Here is an 18740-nt window from a genome sequence, read left to right on the forward strand (position 1 = left end):
TTTAAGCAAACACACAGCAGCCATTGAAAGTGACTTTTGCTAGCCCGGTCAGCCATCACTGGTGCGCGCTCCATAGCTGTCGGAGGGGAATTAATTAAACCACAGGGACGGCATTCGCAAGTCGCTACCATCCCCAAGCCAGGTGCGCAGGAGTGCGGTTCAGTGGTGGGTTTATTTCCCTCCCCTGCAGCGAGATGAAGCGGTTTCGTTCTGTTTGGAGAGGCTCTGCGTTCGGCATGCTAAGAGAATGGGAATTAAATCGCATGCTCCAGGGTGAAGGTAGGGGTCAGGAAGGATTGGTTTTCTGCCACGCACAGTTTTCCCTTTCCTCTCAAGCATCCAGCATAGGCTGCTGCAGGAGAAGGCATCAGGCGGGACAGTCCGGTGGTCTGATGTGCTGTGGCAGATCCTGTGCTGACTGCAGGTTTGCTGAAGGCCCTAAAGGGTGTGTGGTCTGGTCTTTAACGCAGCCATGGCTGGCTTCACCTCTGTATGTAATTGCCTCTGGGGATCACCGCTGTCTCTGCAAATCATTTTCAGGAGACGGGAGTGCGACGCGCTCTGCATAGTGAGCTGCGTTCCCGTGGAAGGAGCAGTGCCAAGATCACGGGCAGAGGAGATTTCCATCCTTCAATCCTTCTCCTGCCATGCCTGGAGCGCCAGGGCTGGGAGCAGTGGGGCTGGCAGGTTTACAAGCCGGTATAAAAACTTTCCCTTGGATGCTGTGGTTGGTTTATAGCCCTGGTTAAAGCCCTCTGGGAAGTGTAGCTTTCCCCAGCTGTTCATGAGCACAGACCCTGTTAATGACCCGCCTCTTGCCAACACAAACAACCCCGCCGAGGTGGGACTGCGAGTCTCCTGCTGGCAAGTTCTGCTAAGAGACAGGCCTGTTGCCGCCCATTTGATTCCCCATCTTTCTCTCTCCTTCTTTCTAATTGCTGGAGTCCCCTGCCTGCAGCCAGCATTTCCTCTAAGTCGGTTAACGGAGAGTGAGATCGACCACAAGCTCTGGGCTGGGTGCAGGAATCCCTGGGTGGCTTCCCAGCCTGGGCAGTGCAGGGGTCAGACCGGATGGTGCCTTCTGGCCTTGAAATCTTTGCTGAGCCAGGCCCTCAGCTGGTTTACCTTGACTTCAGTGGAGTTTCGTTGGTTGACACCAGCTGAGGAGCTGGCTCCTCTCTTCATACAACTTGAACCAATCCTATAGAGGGTGGTGTGGCTCTGGGAGTCTCTTAGGCCTATCGGATATTTCAGCCAAGGCTTACAGTTTGGGGGGACAGTGCCCTTCCTGCCCCCCCCATGCTACCACCATTCCGCACCTGCCCTAGGCTACTCCGCCCATGATAAAAGTGGGTGGGCATGGCTCCCCTGCCCCTCCCCAGTTCTGGCACCCCTGGGCCCCAGGGTGTGGGGGACCCAAATGTTCTTTATGCCCAGGGCTCCAATAAATCTTAATCCACCTCGGAGGGCAGCAGGAAAGCTCTCTGCATCTGACCCCAGCTCAGAGGGAGCCGATATCCAGAAGGTGTTATGGGGAAAGGAGAGGAGGGGTCAGGGTGGCACAGCTGGGAGCAACTGGACATAGACAGTTAGCATGGGCTGAAAACTGAGCTCAGCCCTCTGGGAGTCAGGGAGGAAGGGGGTATCCAGTCTCCATAGCAGGCTGTGGGGCAGTCTCCCCAGGGGAGGGGGCCAACACCCTCTACCTAGGACATTTTGGACCAGAGAGCGTGGGCTATTTCCATCCCTGAATTCTATTGGCCAAATCCTGAAGTCTCTGCCCCGTCAAACTCCATTGACAGTCTGTTCCCACCAGTGCTGTCCATTGAGATCAATGGGAGGTTTGCCTGAGTAAGGACTTTGTGATCTGGCCACCTGATCCTCTGACGTGGCTTTATTGACTCCCCCACCCTGGCTGGGCTCCTGCCATATGGGTAGGCGAGGGGGGGTAGATTTTCCTGTCCCCCAGCTGGCAGTTTCGGCGATACCATTGTGGCAGCTTTGGAGGCAGCATGGCCGGAGGTGGAGGGAAGACGTTTCAGATCCTGTTTTGGGCAAACAGGCTTGAAAATAATAAAACGTGGGGGAGGAAGGAACTGGGAGACCCAGGCTAACAGCAGCCAAACCTCACGGTGGTTACTTGGCAGAGTTACTCCTGGCGTGGATTCAACCTGATGTTTCTGGAGCATTCGTGGGTGTCTGGTGGGGAATTCCCTCCTGCAGTGCTCTACCTCACTGCTCCGTCCCTCTCCTGGCGCTTTGAAATATGGCCCTGATTCATTCATAAATGCGGCTGTGATAGCCGGACGAGCCAGCGGCTTACGGGGACGGACGTGTCTGTTAGAGGATTTATAGAGCTGAGGCTCCTCCACAGGGCCACGAGGAGTTTTGTTACCCTGGGATATTGCCTTTTATTGCAGAGTTTATTAATATTTCTTCCAAGCTCTGGAAGGGATCAAGCAACCATTTAAAAACATTTCACTGTCTGGGGAGATTCATTACGGCTTGTGTATAATAGTGCCTCTCTGTAATGGCTCAGAAACATAGCGAGGCCTTTTATAGTCAATTCCTATTCACCATTCGAAGGTTTTACTGGGAGCTGTTTCCAAACTTGATTTGTGTCTGAAACAGGAGGGTGCCTGGGGAGACTCTGGAGAGGGGGCTAAAAAAAACATGCGCTATAAACTAAGGCCACAATCACACACACTCACGTGGATGCAAGTGCCACACACAGACACACATATTTTAGTGTCACTGCTGCGCACCCCCTCACATCCATCTTCACACAAACGTACCCGGGCAAACAAACACAAACATCATAGCATCCACCCCAGATGCACTGTAGATGCTACTGCCACCATCACACACACGATGCATGCACTCATGCATGCAAACACACATGTGCGTGCGAGGGCCATTATCTCTCTCTGTCTCTCACTCACACACTTTTCCATGTGCTTGCACAGCAGCACATCCATGCACATGCACCATCTTCACAAATATGCCTGCATACATGATGCAGACACTTGAAAAACACATGTGCAAGCCCACACGCGTGCTCACATGTGCACTCCGTGGTGCAGGCCCTGGCTCTGTCTTGCCATTCCAAGTGTTGGTAGGAGTGTGATCCTTTGAAATTAGCTGTGATCAGCTGTGCTGAGTTTGTTATTATTTTATTATTCCTCGTATTAGTATTCTGAAGCATTTACGGATTTCAGCTGTGCCCAGACCTGAACTATCTGCCTCACCCATCCCTGCCAGGAAACCATCCCACTCTGTATGCAGGAAGACCAGGCCCTGATCCAAAGCTGGTTGATGTCAATGGAACGACTCTCATCGATCTTAGTGGGGGGAGCTGGGCTGTGACCCCCTGGGAGCTGGGCCATGCTCAGACCCCACTGCTGCTCAGGGAACAATCCATGCCCCAGTCCCTCGGCATCTCACTTTCGCTGATGCTTCCCTGACTTCCTTGCCGTGCGTTCCGCCAAGGTACCTCAGCGTTGCCATGGTGATGCTGGGAGTCAGGCAGTGGGGTACATGGATCCAGCCGGCTCGGGGAGCAGCGGAGAGTGATGTCGATGTTCTACCATGGAAGCCAAGGGCTCAGAGCAAAGCAATCAGGGCTCTGTACTGTCAAGGGGCTTGCTGGTTCATTTCGTTAACCCCGTCCATTCCAGCTACGAGCAAAAGCAAAATCCCAGCAGCCAAGCAACCCACTGGTTCTTCTAGTGGGAAGGGAATGTTCCCGGGAGGTCAGGCTGCAGGACGGGGTGTCAGAACTCCTGGGTTCTATTTCTGGCTCTCCCACTATACTTGAGCAAGTCATGTCTTCCTTTCTCTGTGTCTCAGTTTCACGGGGGCTTTGAGACCATGGGATGAAAAGAAGGAGAAAGAATTCCCTCAGGACCCTCAAAACCTAGGGGTAACACTCACCTCTCCTACCTTAAGGGGTGCACTGGGGGAGGGGTGGAAAACACCTTTTCCTGTGAGGCTCCAAATTAAATCGGGGGGACAAGTAATGGCAGCCTGGATAATTACAGAACCAAGAGCCTTCTACAGCACTTCCTTGAGGTCCCACCCTGGAACCCAGCACTAGGTATGTGGGTTGGGGGGAGCTCTTAACTGCAAGGTTAAAACTCAGGCCCAGCTCCTCAGCTGGTGTAAATCTGTGCAGCTCCGTCAAAAGCAACAGAACCATGCTGGGTGGCACTGGCCTCCCTGGATCCTGGATGGTGGTGGTATGCCATGGTGCTGGGCATGCGTACAAACCTGGATGGGTGGATGGGTGGATAGACGGAGATATATAGAGGTGGATGGTTGGATAGAGGGAGGTATATAGAGGTGGATGGTTGGATAGAGGGGTGTGTATGGGATGAATATAAGAACTGCCAAACTGGGTCAGACCAATGCTCCATCTAGTCCAGTATCCCGTCTTCCGACAGTGGCCAGGTGCTTCCGAGGGAATGAATAGAACAGGGCAGTCAAGTGATCCATCCCCTGTCGACCACTCCCGGCTTCTGGCAGTCGGAGGTTTAGGGACACCCAGAGCATGGGGTTGCATCCCTGACCATCTTGGCTAATAGCTGTTGGTGGACCTATCCTCCAGGAACTGATCTAGTTCTTTCTTGAACCCCATTTTGGTTTTGGGGTGGATGGATGGATGGATGGATGGATGGATACCAGTGCTGAGATCCAGAGCAGGCTAGAGCCAACCCTGGCTTGAACAATGCTGAATACAGCAGGACTGATGACTGACCCAACCAGTCTCTTCTGGCCCCTCTGTGTAGAGCTCAGTGACTGGCTGCCATGCCTCATGATCAGTGAATCATGTGTGGGTCGTGCTCCCTCCTGGAGACGAATTGCCCTGTAGACAGAGGCTGGGGGAGGCAGCAGGATAGATGCTGCGTTGTCAGCCTGAATGTGATGTAAATCAGGGCAGGCAAGAGAAAGCAATGGGCCATTAGCAGCTGGTAGGGGCGACGTTTCCCAGGGCCCAGGAGTCTAGGCACTAATGGAAACACAAACTGTGTCAGAATGGAAGAGACAGGAGTGAAGAGCCCAGTCTGGAAGCTACTCTCAGGCTGGGTCCCAGAAGCAGATCTGTCCCCAAGAGCTACCGAGATGGTTTACTGAACCCAGGTGGTGCCCAGGAAATGGTCCCAGCTGGCAGGGTCCTGGAGCGAGGACACAAAAATTCTAGCACTCTGATTGCACCCTCCGTGCATTCTACACAGAGACGGACTCGAGCTCCTCCAGGGTTTGTGGGGAGTTTGCCGTGATTTGAACCGTGCAGCTTTACAGAGAGCCTCGGAGTCCCTGCACCGCCAAGGGGACAGGGGCTGCTGTGAGTGCACGCTGTGAGACCCTGTGCATTAGTGCCAGGGTGCGTGCAAACGGCCTCCGCCTGCAGTGCTGCGGCGATGACAGAGAGATTTCCCTTTGGAATGAGTCAGAATCACAACCCCTGACGCATGCCTTACCAAGTGAGTGTGATGCTGGGGCAACCCACATCTGCCAAGTCTCCCCCCTCCCCCCAAAGCAATCGTGGTATGTCTGCAGGGACGGGAGCCCATGAATGTAGCTGGCTTCCTGCTCCAGTGTCAGTGCAGCTCTTAGCTCAGCACCCACACACGAAGGGGAACAGTGTGGAGTCAAAGACCTCTCAGCCTGGGGAGGGGAGCCTGCTCCATCCTGGGGGCAGAGGAGGTTTCACAGGCTGAGCATCAGCTGTCCAGCACCCAGTTGTACCTAAGCCACAGGTCTGAGCCCTGCTCGTGGCAGCACAGCCATCCTCCTCTGTGAGGTTGGTCCCAAGCAGTTTGGGGTGTTGGGTTTCCAAGGCCTCTAAGGCCCTGTCTGCTTGATGTAGCCCTTTTCAAAGGGGAGGGTATCCTTGGCTGGTATTTCTCCTTCTCTCATGGCTATCTGCAATCCTCCACCTCAGAGGTGGCTGCATGCCAGTGCTGATGTGTGAACCTACAGCTGAAAGTTGCTGTGTATGTAGGACATACTGGCTGGCTATCTGTCTACTGCTGCGCCCTGCTGGCTGGGGGGGGAGAACAGCTCAGCCATGCTTCACAGACCCTGGTACCATTTGTGCTGTGAGGGGCTGCCCGCTGTGGGTGGGCGCAGGAGGATCTGAATTCTGTGCCCGTTGCTGTCATGAAGCTCTGAGTGATGGGACAGCCATGACGTTTGGTGGGGCCAGTGATGTTTCCCCACAGCTGAGCAAAGCTGGGGGTTGGGGGAAGCGGCCCCTCTCTGGGTGAGAGTGAATGCCAGGCCCCCAGTCATGGGGGCCGTGCCAGCGGCCTTGGTGACGGGTCTGCAATCCAGCACGTTGTAAAGCAGAGCATGGGCTCTGCAGTCAGAACCTCAGGGTGGGGGACCCTCAGCTCTTTAGGCCAGTGCTGCGGTTATCCTGGGGGCCCCAGGCTGTGTGGGTGTGGGCACAGTGAGGTGAGGGGTAGAGAATCCCCCCCATTGGGTGCACAGGTGGCAACTTGCCAATCACTGTTTCTATGAGAAATGCAGAGTCCAGCCATCGTGTGCCATAGGCAACAGATGGGATATGAGCCCATATTGCAGGCGGCATGCTCGAGAGGCCACGGGGGTCAGACCCAGTGCACACGCTATCACTGAGAGCTGGGGATCTCAGCTCTCCGCAGCACCCAAACAACTGTGGCAGCAGCGGCTCGCTAATTGATCTGAGCCAGAATTCAGCACTCTCCGGCTGTTCCCACACTCTGGTCTTTCCCAGCGGATCCGGTTTCTGCAGGGCTCACTGACATACACCAGCTCCCAAGGATCATCCACCCTGTGAAAACTTCCCCACCCCCCACTGATGCCAGCCCGGGATTCTCAATCCCCATGGCAGACTACATAGCTGGAACGTATCCAAGCAGCATGCCAGCCTGTCTCCCCACCCGGCATCACCTCCTGTCCTATGATGACGTGAGACCCCTGCAGGGCCACCCAGTCCTGCCATCTTCCAGCAGAGAAGGGTTTGATTATTATTAGCTGTATGTCAGTAACACCACCAGGATCCGGGTCCCAGTGTGCTAGGTGCCGTGCAAACAGATAGTGAGAGACACTCCCTGCCCCGCCTTGCTGGCATTCTCAATAAACAACGGCAGGATTTCCATTTTATTTTACAGAAGGGAAACTGAGTCACACAGTAGCATCAGTGATGTGACCAAGGTCACACAGGGAGTTTGTAGCAGAACTGGGAACTGAACCAAGCTCTTCTGGCTGTTAGTCTGGTGCCTTCTCCCCAAGCCCATCCTTCCTGAGCGAGAGCAGCCTCCCCTCGTGTGTGCTGAAAGCTCACGGCAGCCGCTACTATTGCTATCTTCAATTCAGAGGTGCTTTAGAGAGGCGTCTCTCTGGTCACTGAGGGGACCCTGGGGCTTGTTCACCTTCCTCTGCAGTGTGGGGCATGGGTCACTCGGTAAGATTAGGTATGTCTCACTTAATCCCCGGGTGTTGGTATCCCTCGGTCCCACCTGTTCTCTGTTGCGCACAGTTGCTTAGTCTCCTGAGGGCTGTAATGCATTGGTCTCATTCTGGTTGGGGGGTTGGTGGCCTGTGATATACAGAAGGTCAGACTGGAGGATCTGTGCTCCCCTCTGGCCTTAAACTCTGTTACTCAGTGCTGAAATGCAGCCATCCCTGGGGTGGAACCTGGCCAGCCTTTGAGCTCTGAAGCTGCAGCTCCATTACACAGTTTAGGACAGAAAATGAAGAAGAACCCTATACCCACTTCAAACTGTGGCGGGTTTTAGAGAGACAGGATGGGATTATAGGTGCTGGAATTGGCCAGGACGCTGGAGTTAATACCCCTGCACTTATGAAAGCCCAGGCCATGAGCTGTCAGTCCCTGGGCTTTGTGCTTTACCTGAAAAAATGCACCCTTCTAATGTAGGAGGCGCCTCTCATCAGGGTGCACAGCACAGCAACCCTTATCCTCATACTGGGCCATTTCTCCAGCAGATACACAGTAAGAAGGGAGAGTGCCCCCTACTGAATCATTCATAGGAAGGTTCTTGGATGTCCTCTACCTACATACCGACCCAGGTGAGCACTGCTTAGCTACTGGGACAATCACAGCCTGCCTTTCCATAGGATATCAGGATTGGAAGGGACCTCAGGAGGTCATCTAGTCCAACCCCCTGCTCAAAGCAGGACTAATCCTCTGACAGATTTTTGCCCCAGATCCCTAAATGGCCCCTCATGGATTGAGCTTACAACTCTGGGTTTAGCAGGCCAATGCTCAAACCACTGAGCTATCCCTCCCCCCAGGGGGGAGCTGCTTAGCTACTGGGACAATCACATCCCCAAACACAGCCTGCCTTTCCTTTTGAGTGTGTGCATTAGTGCCTCACATATCCCCTAACCCTGACCCATTGTCCTAAGATGTTGTGTTGCTGGATGTGGTTAGAGAGCTGCTGCATTCCACTCCAGAGGTGGCTGCATGTCTGCAGTGGGTGCAGTGATTCCTGCTAGCAAAGATCCTTTGCACTGCAGGGTGCTGCAGCCATTTAAACCATTCTACTCATGCAGTGCGCCTGACCCACCACCCCTGCAGCTGTGGCTACACTGCTACTTTAGTCTAGCACAGGTTTGAGTAGCAACACTTCACAGCCCTGTCTGAGTTACTGGGTCCTCACTGGTGCTGTTCGCCCTGCGTGTTGTTAGGACTTCTGGGGGGAATCTCAGTTCAGTGAACTGTCACTCTGTGGTTCAGGGAATTGTGGGAGAACTTGTGTGCCTAGAAGGACAGACAGAGGGAACTGTGGGAAGGCACGGGAGGGAGGCCTGTCAGTTCTTGAATGATTTTGCTTGTGTCTTCCTTACAGAATGGGTGGGTCTCCAGCCCCAGTGAAAGTGGTACTCTGGTTCTAGCCCCTCTACCCCCCAGCCAGGCCAGCTGGCCTGCATTGAAAACACCACCATACTCAGCCCAGAGTTTTGTGTGTGAATGGGAGGGATAATAGGGGCACTATCCAGGTAAGAGCTGGGTTAACTCTGCAGTGAAACCATGCCCTCAGAGGACAAAAGCCTACTACTGCTACCTGCTTACAGAGTGACTCCCTTAGCTTAGCAGTAAAGGTCTGAGCTGTAGGTCCTGAGTTTGAACCCTGCTGACGATACATGGTCCACAAGATCTTCCGGCTGTGGAGGGGCTCTGTTCCCACTGCACTTTCAAAGGGACGGTCCAGTGTGTGCCACTCACATTGGAGGAGACTTATACCATGTCAAACAGGGCTAGCAGCTCTCTTTGCCTAGCCCCCAGTGTCTATGTCCTTGCATTACCACACATTGGGGGGGGGGGGGCAGTTACAGGTCCAGCTGGGCTAAGAGCGATCAGGGCTGACAGGCCTGGGCAGAGCTGAGTGTGTGGGGGGCCAGCGGTGGCATACCAGGAGGGATGATTGAGGGGGATGTGTGTTCAGGAGCCCAAGACGGGGATAGCAGCAGGATTGAGGGGCAGTGCCAGAGACTAGAGTAGCAAGGAGTGTTCCATGGGCAGAGACCTGTAAAGGCGGAACCAGGCGCGGCGTCACCGAGCTGGTGGGGACTCAAGGCTGAGCTAGCAGGGGCCAAAGGGCTGCAGGTGAGGAAATCCTTCATCCGGGCAGGTGTCAGACTAGAAGGCCCTGGTGGTCCCTCTCGCCCCGTGGTTCTGGGTTGAGGGGCGCTGGCAGAGCTGCCTGGGTGTCATGTGCCGGCTCGTTCCAGCAGAGCCATGAGAGTCTTAAGCTCTAAACTGCCCAAATTCACATTTCTCTGGATCAGTCGCCAGGGAGCCCCTCATGAACCTCGGGGTCAGGTTTGTTCGGACAGAGCCAGCCCAGCCTGTGCTAGTCACTTGGGCGTTCGGGCTCCTGCCATGGGACCTGCCAGCAGGTGGGAAGCTGCACAGCACAGCTCCCTCTCCCCCCGCTCTCATCTGTATGTGAGGTTGCTGTGGCAACCCCACTGCTGGGGAGCAGGAGGAGGTGTCAGCGGGAAGTGCCAGGGCATTGTCCCTAACGGAAACATCTTTAAATAAACCACAGGGGGAGGAATCTGGGTCATTAGCTGGAGCGATCCACGTTTGGGAGCCAAATACCGTTGAGATGGCAGGTGCGCGGAGCCAGGCTGCTGCGATCTGGGTCCAAAGGCAGAGACGAGCTGCTGCCACTGTGCGTCGGGGCTGCCAAAAGAGGCTTAGGAGCTGCTGTGGGGTCAGGCCCCAGGAAGGGCCAGGAGAGGGACAGCTTGTGGGAGTGGCAGGCAGCTCTGATGCCACCAGGGGCTGAGCTGCCCCTAAGCACCAGATGAGCAGCATGTAACTGGCCCCTTGCAGGATCGGGTCATGTTTACTCTCGCTACTGCCACACACTGCTGTGGATACCTGCCCCGAGCATTCAAGAGATTACGTGTCAGATCCCCAGAAAATCCTGAGATTGGCTTAAAAATCCTGAGATTTAAAAACAATACTAGCTGTGGGCTCTTAGTCCTCACCTCCTGGCGACTGAATCTTCAAAGGTCACAGTTTCACGCGTTTCCTCGCAGCCAAGAGAGGCAGAAACTGGCCATTTTAAAGTGAGTCTGGTGTATTCACATGACTCCTGGAGCTGGGAGCTTTACAGCAAATATAGAAGATGTGCGATCAAATCATAGGAGCTGGCAACAGTGGAATTGTAGGATCGGCGTCAGGGATCCAGGCCGTCGTGCCCAGCGTATAGAGCAGGAGTCAGTAGCTAGGAATCAGAGCCAAGAGTCAAAGCTGAAGTCAGAAATCAGAGCCGTGGGTCAGGACCAGGGTATCTGGAGCCAGGCAAGGCAGGAGCAGGGCTGGGAACCAGCAGGCACAGGAGCTATCACACCAACCTGGTGCTGCTGGGCTTAAGAGCCAGCCTGCTACTGGCTTGCTGTGCTCATTACATTGCCCAGCAACCAGCTCGCTGCCGGCCCTGATCCCTAGCAATCGGATCCTGGTGGGCACGTAAATCCCCACCCCTGAGCAAATGCCTAGCAGGGGGCAGTATTGCTCACCCCAAAACAGCCTCCAACTCCCCACAAGCCTCCTGGGGAGACTGATCCACTTGGCGCAAGCCACACCAGGGTGTGTTGAGTGGGGGCCCGGGGCTGGCTCATCGATCTGGTGCCAGGCCGCAGTGGCCAGGGCCTCATTGCCAGTTGGAAATATCTATGCAGGAGCATGTGGCTCTTTGCAGACCTGGCCTTGGCACAGGGGGTCCCATTGAGACTCACAGCATCACCCCTGCTCGCATGGGGGAGAGCCTGGCAGGTTCACCTGCGCCCACACTTGGGTTACGGCTGAATCAGCAAAAATCAGGGGGAGGGGTTGGCTCCCACAAGGCCCCTGGAGCCATGGGCCAGACTGGGAGTGGCTTTGTTCAAGTGCACTGGAGGGGCTGAGAACCTTCTACTGGTCAGGGCAGTTGTCTCACAGTCCCTGTTCTTGTCACTGCTCCAGAGGGGCAGGGGCAGGGGAAGGGAGAGGCCAGGTCTTGGCCTCACCTTCTTCCACCCTGGCTGGCAGATGTGGCTGGTTGCAGAGCAGAGAGTGTGCCACCCCTCCCAACTGGGGAGCAGCTCCATGCAGCCCCCGGCACAGCACCGAGGTTCTGTGGCTCCCGCTCGGGCTGTGCCGGAGCAGGAGATGGGACGGGTGGGGGGGGGGGGAGAGTAGAGGCTGCTCTTGGCTCTGTGTTTGCTCAGACTGAAATAAATCTCTAGCCCCATCTTTGGGCCAGCCAAGCCCCTGGCAGCATCGTCCCACAGGGCGAGAGGCGAATGGCTTCTCATGTCATAACCTTGATGGAGGAACCCTTCAAGGCACAGATTCCCGGCTGCGTGGCCGAGCTGGAGAGCAGAGAGCAGACTCAATGTATCTTTCACTAACAGGATTTTTCCTTTGGTCCTGGGCAGGTCCAGCTCGGGTGGGATGCATTGAGCTGTGTAACCCAAGGTGATCTGTGCTGAGGGATTCAGACCCCAAACCCCAGGCCTGTAGCCAGAGGGGCAGGTGGCTATGGGCTGCACGGAGCTCTGGGCAGTGTACCTGGATCTGGTGGTCAGAGCAAAAGGGCCATGGGTGCCGGAAGCTGGGGAAGGACAAGGGGAAACAGGGAGGATGCAGAGTAGAGTGAGATGCGGGGAACTCAGGTGCAAAACAGATTTGCAGGCCCAGGGGAGGGGTCGGCTGAGTTGGATGCAGGGGCTGCAGCAGGTGCTCCCCAGCGCCCCCAGTGAAAGACACCCCAGGCCCCTGCCTGGTTCCTGAGCCTCTCCAGGCTGGGTCCAATGCCTGCGAGAAAATCCATGCTTGGACGGGCAGCTGCTCAGCGCTGCAGCTACGCCCATGCCCAGGATTGGTGGCTGCCGTTTTGCTGGCCGAGGTCTGTCAGCACCATCTTGTGGCTGGATCTAGCAACTGGTGGAGGTGGAAGAAAGGCAGGTGTGTCTGTGCTGGGGGTGGGAGAGGGCTGGGGAAAGGGAGGGGAACTGGCTGGGGGAGGTGTAAAACAGAGGGCTGTGGCTAGTCGCTTTACCAGCTAATCCACCAGCCCAAAGGATTGGTTTCGGCTTCAGGGGCCTCCCGTCCCTTCACCTTGGGAACTGCTTTTCTCCGTGAGTCAGGCCAAGTGCAGTCAGTGCCGTGCTAGCTGCTTCCCCACAGCTCTGCTGGTGCCCCTCACTCCCCACCCGCAGGCCCCTGGTATTCCACCCAGCAGACAGTTATGCTGACACCCAGCCTGCAGTCCCCTACTGTGAGCATCCCACCACAGCACTGCCAATGTCCCTTAGCCCCATTCCACAGCCCCTCTGCTATTCCAGTCCCCACCATCCCTTTTGCAATACATCTCAGTCCTCACCTGTAGGATGCCATAGAGAGACGCACCAGACAGACTGATAGATGGACACTGTCACTTTAGTTTAGGACTAAATGTAGGGTTTGTTTGGGGGAAAAGGAAGGGAGGTGTCAAGGGATGTAACAACCCCCCCTAGGAATATAAAATGTTTGCTTGGGTTTTACAATAGCTTTAAGCTCTGCCTTGCAGTCTGGGGCACTGAGCTGCTGGAAGAGAAACTGACCAGAAACCGACACATCTCATTGCAATTTCCAAACCTAGTGAAATGTAAACAGCAGCGTCCCTGGTGCCATGGGACTGAGCATCTGGCCATGATTCCAGTTTCAACCCTCTGCCATTTTTTTGAATGGATGATATTTATCCCATTGAGCCAACCCAGGTTCTAAATGATGACCCCGTCCTCTCCCCTTCTGGAATGATCTCTGGGGCTACCATGGATTAGACCCCTCTCTGCTTGGCAATACTTTTGATTAAGGTCCCTAAATATGCATGGGCTGTCATTAAGATTTAGTAAGACAGTTATTGCCTGGGGTTTAATTACCAGTTAATTATTAAACTGTATTTATGGAAGCCTGGCAGGTATGTAATAGATGCACAGACATTGATACCTACCCCGTGCCCTTGAATCCTTTACCTTTGAATTGTTGTTCTTTCCTGGGCATGTTTCTCATTATCAAAGAGTGCTTGTTTAAAAGGCTGGGAGGCTCAGGGAACTAGGAACGGGATACTCCGGGCCTCTGAAGTGAGTCAGTTCCAATAGCTCCATTTTAAGCCTTGTCTAGACTAGGTTTTAATTTGACCAGTTGAACACACATTGAAGGCATGCTGCCTTGTCTACACTGGGCTATTAACACACGTCAGCTAAGATCTGTTAACATCACACCTTGAATACCAATCTAGACAAAGCCCCTGTTTAACACCTTTCGCTCCATTCTAGCAGGTCAAGTTGTAGCCTAGAATCCGGCCTGGGCTGTAACTCAACCTCTCAAATCAAGCTAAAGATGCTAAGCTGCGTACGCAGTGGTGTTCAGCAGGGTTTTCAGTCGAGTTAAACTAGCTTCGTTGAGCTAACGTTTTCCCAGCATCTTTATTGGCGATCTGAAAGACATTATAAAATCATTGCTGGTAGAGTGCGGATGACACAGAAACCGATGGAGTACATATATATGTTGTGATTGAATTTATATAGATGGTCAAGTCAAGTGTGTTCATCTAAGTGTCTTACCCACGCCGGAGTGGAGGGAAGGGCATTGTGCAAGTCCATGAAGGAGCCAGACAGCCCTCGGCAATGTATGCAGCCTGCCAGTCTGTGCCCTGCATGTTCTACCTGGCCATAGCATCCAAAATGAAGGCCCCACGTGTGGCCATTAGCAACACATCTGGTGGTGTGAACGATCAAAACCAGGGGGCTGGACTGGACTGTTGGATCCATCACAAGATAGACACTGGCTACATTTGAAGCTTGGTCTTGCCATCTAGTACACAGCCCGGAGGTGCCATCAAGGTTCCTCAAGGGAACTGGGTGTCTTGAGCTCAGACAGCGACTCGGTGGATTAAACGCATCTTGGAACCGAGGTAGAAGTGGCATGACTTGGTAAACAGTGGTAAGGACAGTTCAGTGCTGCACAGGGAACTAGGCTCACCTTAGCGATGTGCGTTTTCCAATAGCCAAATCCAGGGTCATGTGTCTGGGAACCAAGAGTATAGGTCACCCATGTAAGGTAGGGGAAAGCAGTGAGTCAGAAAAGGGTTCTGGGGTCATGGCGGAACATGAATTAACATCCCAGTGCCATGCTGTGGCTAAGAGATCCTTGGTTGGCTGGATGGATGATTTTGTGTGGGAGTGTGTTACTGTGTGTATATTACCCTGCCTGTGTTTTGTATGGGTGTGTGTGTAATACACGTGTATTACAGTGTGTGTATGTAATACACTATCGCTCACATCGCCTCCTGACAAAGCACAACACTCCCTGTATTATTTCTACAGAGTGGGCAAGCCACCCCCCTCCGACTCCCAATGCAGATGCTCCGTTGCATGCTGGGTACTTAGCTGTTGTTTACATGTCGCTTCTGTGCGTTGCCATGGCAATTGCAAAAGTGTTGGTTACCACATTACATTAAAAGAAGCCATAATTATTCCCCCTCCCCCACTACCGACCTGCCTGTCAACTAAATTGTCACTACATTTGAATGAGAAAAAACCCAGCCCCGACTGAAAGGGCTGGAAATTGTGGATCAAAGCGCTGGCGTCACGGTCGTTAACAGCTGGCATGGGGGGGGCGGGGTCTGCCTTGTGATTGCTTTGAGGGGGAGACTTAATGCAGGTCCCACCTCCCTCTGTGCCAAGCACCTGCCCCCAGCCTTTCCACACATCCCCACGGATCTCTGCCCAGAGCCAGCATAGAGGATGATCTTCATTCAGAGATGGAGACACCAGACCTTCCGCTCCGGCCAGCCTGTGCTCAGTGCAAAGCCAGAGGGTCTTCAAGCCACTTGTATGGTCCTCTGATACTGAGGCCAGCCTGGGGTGAGTGATACCCAAATGCTCAGCACCAGGTGAAGGGGTTCCGCAGCCACACCCCATTCCCTGATCTGTGGGGGGCTTTGGCCTGTACCTGGCCATGCCCATGGGTGGCTAAGCTGGTGTCACTGACACCTTCCCCTCCTTAGTCCTTCTGCCGGGAGGGGACAGAGGTCATTTACTGGGTTGTTTCTGCCTCTTTCCCCCCAGAAAAGGGCCTGCACTGACTGCATCCCCCATCTGCCCTGGTGTCCCATTCCCTCACACACACTCGCCCTCTCTCTGATGGGTCTGAATCAACCCAGCAGCCTCTTTAGGAGTTTGTCCTGGTAAATTTCCAACAGCCCCATCTTGGCTGACACAGCGGGTTTTGAACTGACAACCTATCGAGCCTAAATCTCTGCGCTTGGCCTATAACAGCCGCATACGTAATATGTCCTAGCCAGAGGCTATAGCCACGCGTCTGGTGCTGAGACAGGGGCGGAGGTGTGGGAATCTTCCTGGGGCGGGGAGGAAGAAAGGCCTGGTAGCAAGTCAGCCCCGTGCAGGGGATGGAAAATCCCAGGGGTCTGTAGATCCAGATTTTCCCTACTGAATCCCGGAGCAGCCCCACTGCTAGGCCCCAGGAGCGGTGACAGGGAAACGGCTACTCATGAAAGCTGCCCGCCACCTGCGGGCTGAGATTGCAGGCTGCCTGACGGTATAGTGCATGAGTGATTAGCGGTAGCTGATCTCCAGATAGCAGCAGCTCAAGTCAGCTCAGAATTGGCGTGTATGTATTGTGAGGCACAAGATGGGAATCAGAGTGGTGTGATTCTAAGGTTCTGTCTCTTGAGATCTGGGAGGGCTGGGACCACTTTGGCAAGACTCCGGCACACTTACCCGGATCACCTTAGTGGGTGGAGGGGCTGGGGTATATAATGATTGACAGGGGTGTTACAGGGGGCCCCTGTCCATGCTGCTTTCTGGTGGGGTTAAGCGCAGGGCCAGAGAACTTCCCCATAGGACCATGGCTTTGCTGAACAGAAACAGCAGTGACCCTGCAAGGTGAGGTCGTAGATCTTGAATATAACGCCCTGCTCCAACGTAAGGACCCACGAATCCCCTCCTTGCCTTCCAGCCTCACCTCTATGGCTTCACAGCCCGCACCAAGCCCCTGGCATGTTGGGGCTCTGCCATCTGGAAATCAATGGTGCCATCGATTGGGCGGTAAAGTCATTCGTCCGGGCAGAGAATGGCAATCAAATGGCCGTTTTTATACTCGATTAAGCCCTGCTTGACCCAGCCAGCGTGAAACATGCCCCGCTCCCGCACTCAATCCGGCGGCGCACGGCTCCTCCAAGTTGACGTGGGGCAATCCGGGGGAGCAAAGAATCCGGCTCAGCGGGCGGGGAGGGAGGGGAGCTGATAAGATGCTGCGTGACTCTCATCAACACTGGAGCCTGGGGACACTGATACCCAGGGTGGAGACTCCTTCCCCACCTCTGGCTGGGCTGTGCAGAGAGGGGCTCGTCCTGGAAGTGCCCTGTGGCTGCTTCATATTTCTTGTGGAGAGCCAAGATGCCTGGAAGTAAGTAAGTAAGAGAGAGAGAGAGAGAGAGAGAGAGAGAGAGAGAGTGTGTGTGTGTGTGTGTGCGCGCACTTCCCTATTGATTGCAGCTGATAAATACCAACAGCATGTCTGGGAGATGTCCCCGAACAGCTCCCACCTCTTGCACAGAATTGGAACTTACTCATGAGGGCCTGGAAATATTCACTGACCAGCTGTACTGAGCTCAACAGACACGCAGGGCCCGTGATCGCTGTTGCCGTCGTGTCAGGGCGGGAGCCGGTGCCGCTCAGGGCCCGTGATCGCAGTCGCCGTCGTGTCAGGGTGGGAGCAGGCGCCGCACAAGGCCCGCGTTCGCTGTCACCGTTGTGTCAGGGCGGGAGCCAGCGCCGTGCAGGGCCGGTGGTTGCAGTCGCCATCGTGTCAGGGCAGGAGCCGGCGTCGCGCAGGGCCCGTGGTCACAGTCGCCGTCGTGTCCGGGCGGGAGCAGGTGCCGCGCAGGGCCTGTGATCGCAGGCGTCTTCGTGTCAGGGTGGGAGCAGGTGCCGTGCAGGGCCCATGATCGTAGTCGCCGTCGTGTCAGGACGGGAGCAGGCGCCACCCAGGGCCCGCGATCGCAGTCACCGTCGTGTCAGGACGGGAGCCGGTGCCGCGCAGGGCCCGTGATCGCAGTCGCTGTCGTGTCAGGGCGGGAGCAGGCACCGCGCAGGACCTGTGATCGCAGTCACCATCGTGTCAGGGCGGGAGCCAGCGCCGCGCAGGGCCCGCGGTCGCGGTCACGATCGTGTCAGGGCGGCAGCCTGCAGAGGAAACCTGCAGAGCTGTTTTCACTTAAAGTCTGCAGCTTTGGGGGTGTGGCCCAGACCCTGGGTCTGTGTTGCGGCAGGCTAGTGTGTCTGGCTCAACAAGGCAGGGTCCTGGAAGTCCCAAGTTGGCAGGGAAAACGGGCTCAGAGGTGATCTCAGCACATCAGGTGACAGTCACAAGGAGATCTCCGTGACCAAACCTGTCACAGGTATCTCCTGAGAAGGTGCCGTCCCGGGCCAGCCCACATGTCCCACCAGACTCTCTCAGCGTTCTGGCCCCTCGGGCCCAGGGCAAATGGACCTTTGGATTTGATTCCTATAAGGGGTGCCGGTTCGGGCTGCGGGAGAGGTTCTTGTGATTTTTTCCAAACCTATCGGTCTGTAACGAGCAGGGTCCTGTCTACACTACCAGGTGGAACAGTGTTGTAGCTATGTTTGAAGGGAGGACAAATCCGATTGTAGCCAGGCCACGTGCAAACCATTTGTTCCTAATCTACGTAATCCATCTATCTAACTATCCCTCCCAATGATAGCAAACTGGTGCGTCTAATCCAGCCATCCAACCCGAACATAATGACAGTCTTTCCTAGAGGGTAGCTTACAGATCTGTCCATGCTCCTAGCTGTTAGTTAGGGTTACCATATGTAACAAATAAAAAAAGAGGACCCTCCACGGGGCCCTGGCCCCGCCCATTTCCCACCCGCAGCCCCGCCCCAACTCCGCCCCTTCCCTGTCCCAACCCCACCCTACCTCCGCCCCCTCCTCCCTCCCACTCCCAGCCACGCGAAAATGGCTGCCCGAGCACTACCGGCTTCACGGTTTGCCGGGCAGCCCCCAGACCCTGCGCCCCTGGCCGGCGCTTCCCCAGCACAGCTGGAGCCCGGGAGGGGAAGCGCCCAGCCGGGGGCGCAGCGTCTGGAGGCTGCCCGGCAAACCGTGAAGCCGGCAGCGCTCGGGCTTCAGGCAGCCCCCATGCC

At 55.2% G+C, this 18740-nt stretch overlaps 1 protein-coding gene across 11 annotated transcripts in view; it reads left to right on the forward strand.

Moving 5' to 3' along the window:
* NAV1 (neuron navigator 1) overlaps positions 1 to 18740 on the forward strand; it is a 286936-nt gene that overhangs the window by 166168 nt on the left and 102028 nt on the right. The window contains exon 1 of one of the 11 annotated variants that reach the window (XM_065594977.1): positions 15269 to 15414. The exons of the other annotated variants lie outside the window; for them this stretch is intronic. Within the exon in view, the coding sequence (XP_065451049.1) occupies positions 15312 to 15414 (103 nt within the window). The 5' untranslated portion in view covers positions 15269 to 15311. Of the gene's footprint in view, positions 1 to 15268; positions 15415 to 18740 lie in introns of those variants that run through there. 11 annotated transcript variants of the gene reach the window in all.

The sequence above is a fragment of the Chrysemys picta genome, chromosome 4, assembly GCF_011386835.1.
Source record: "Chrysemys picta bellii isolate R12L10 chromosome 4, ASM1138683v2, whole genome shotgun sequence".
NCBI lineage: Eukaryota > Metazoa > Chordata > Testudines > Emydidae > Chrysemys > Chrysemys picta.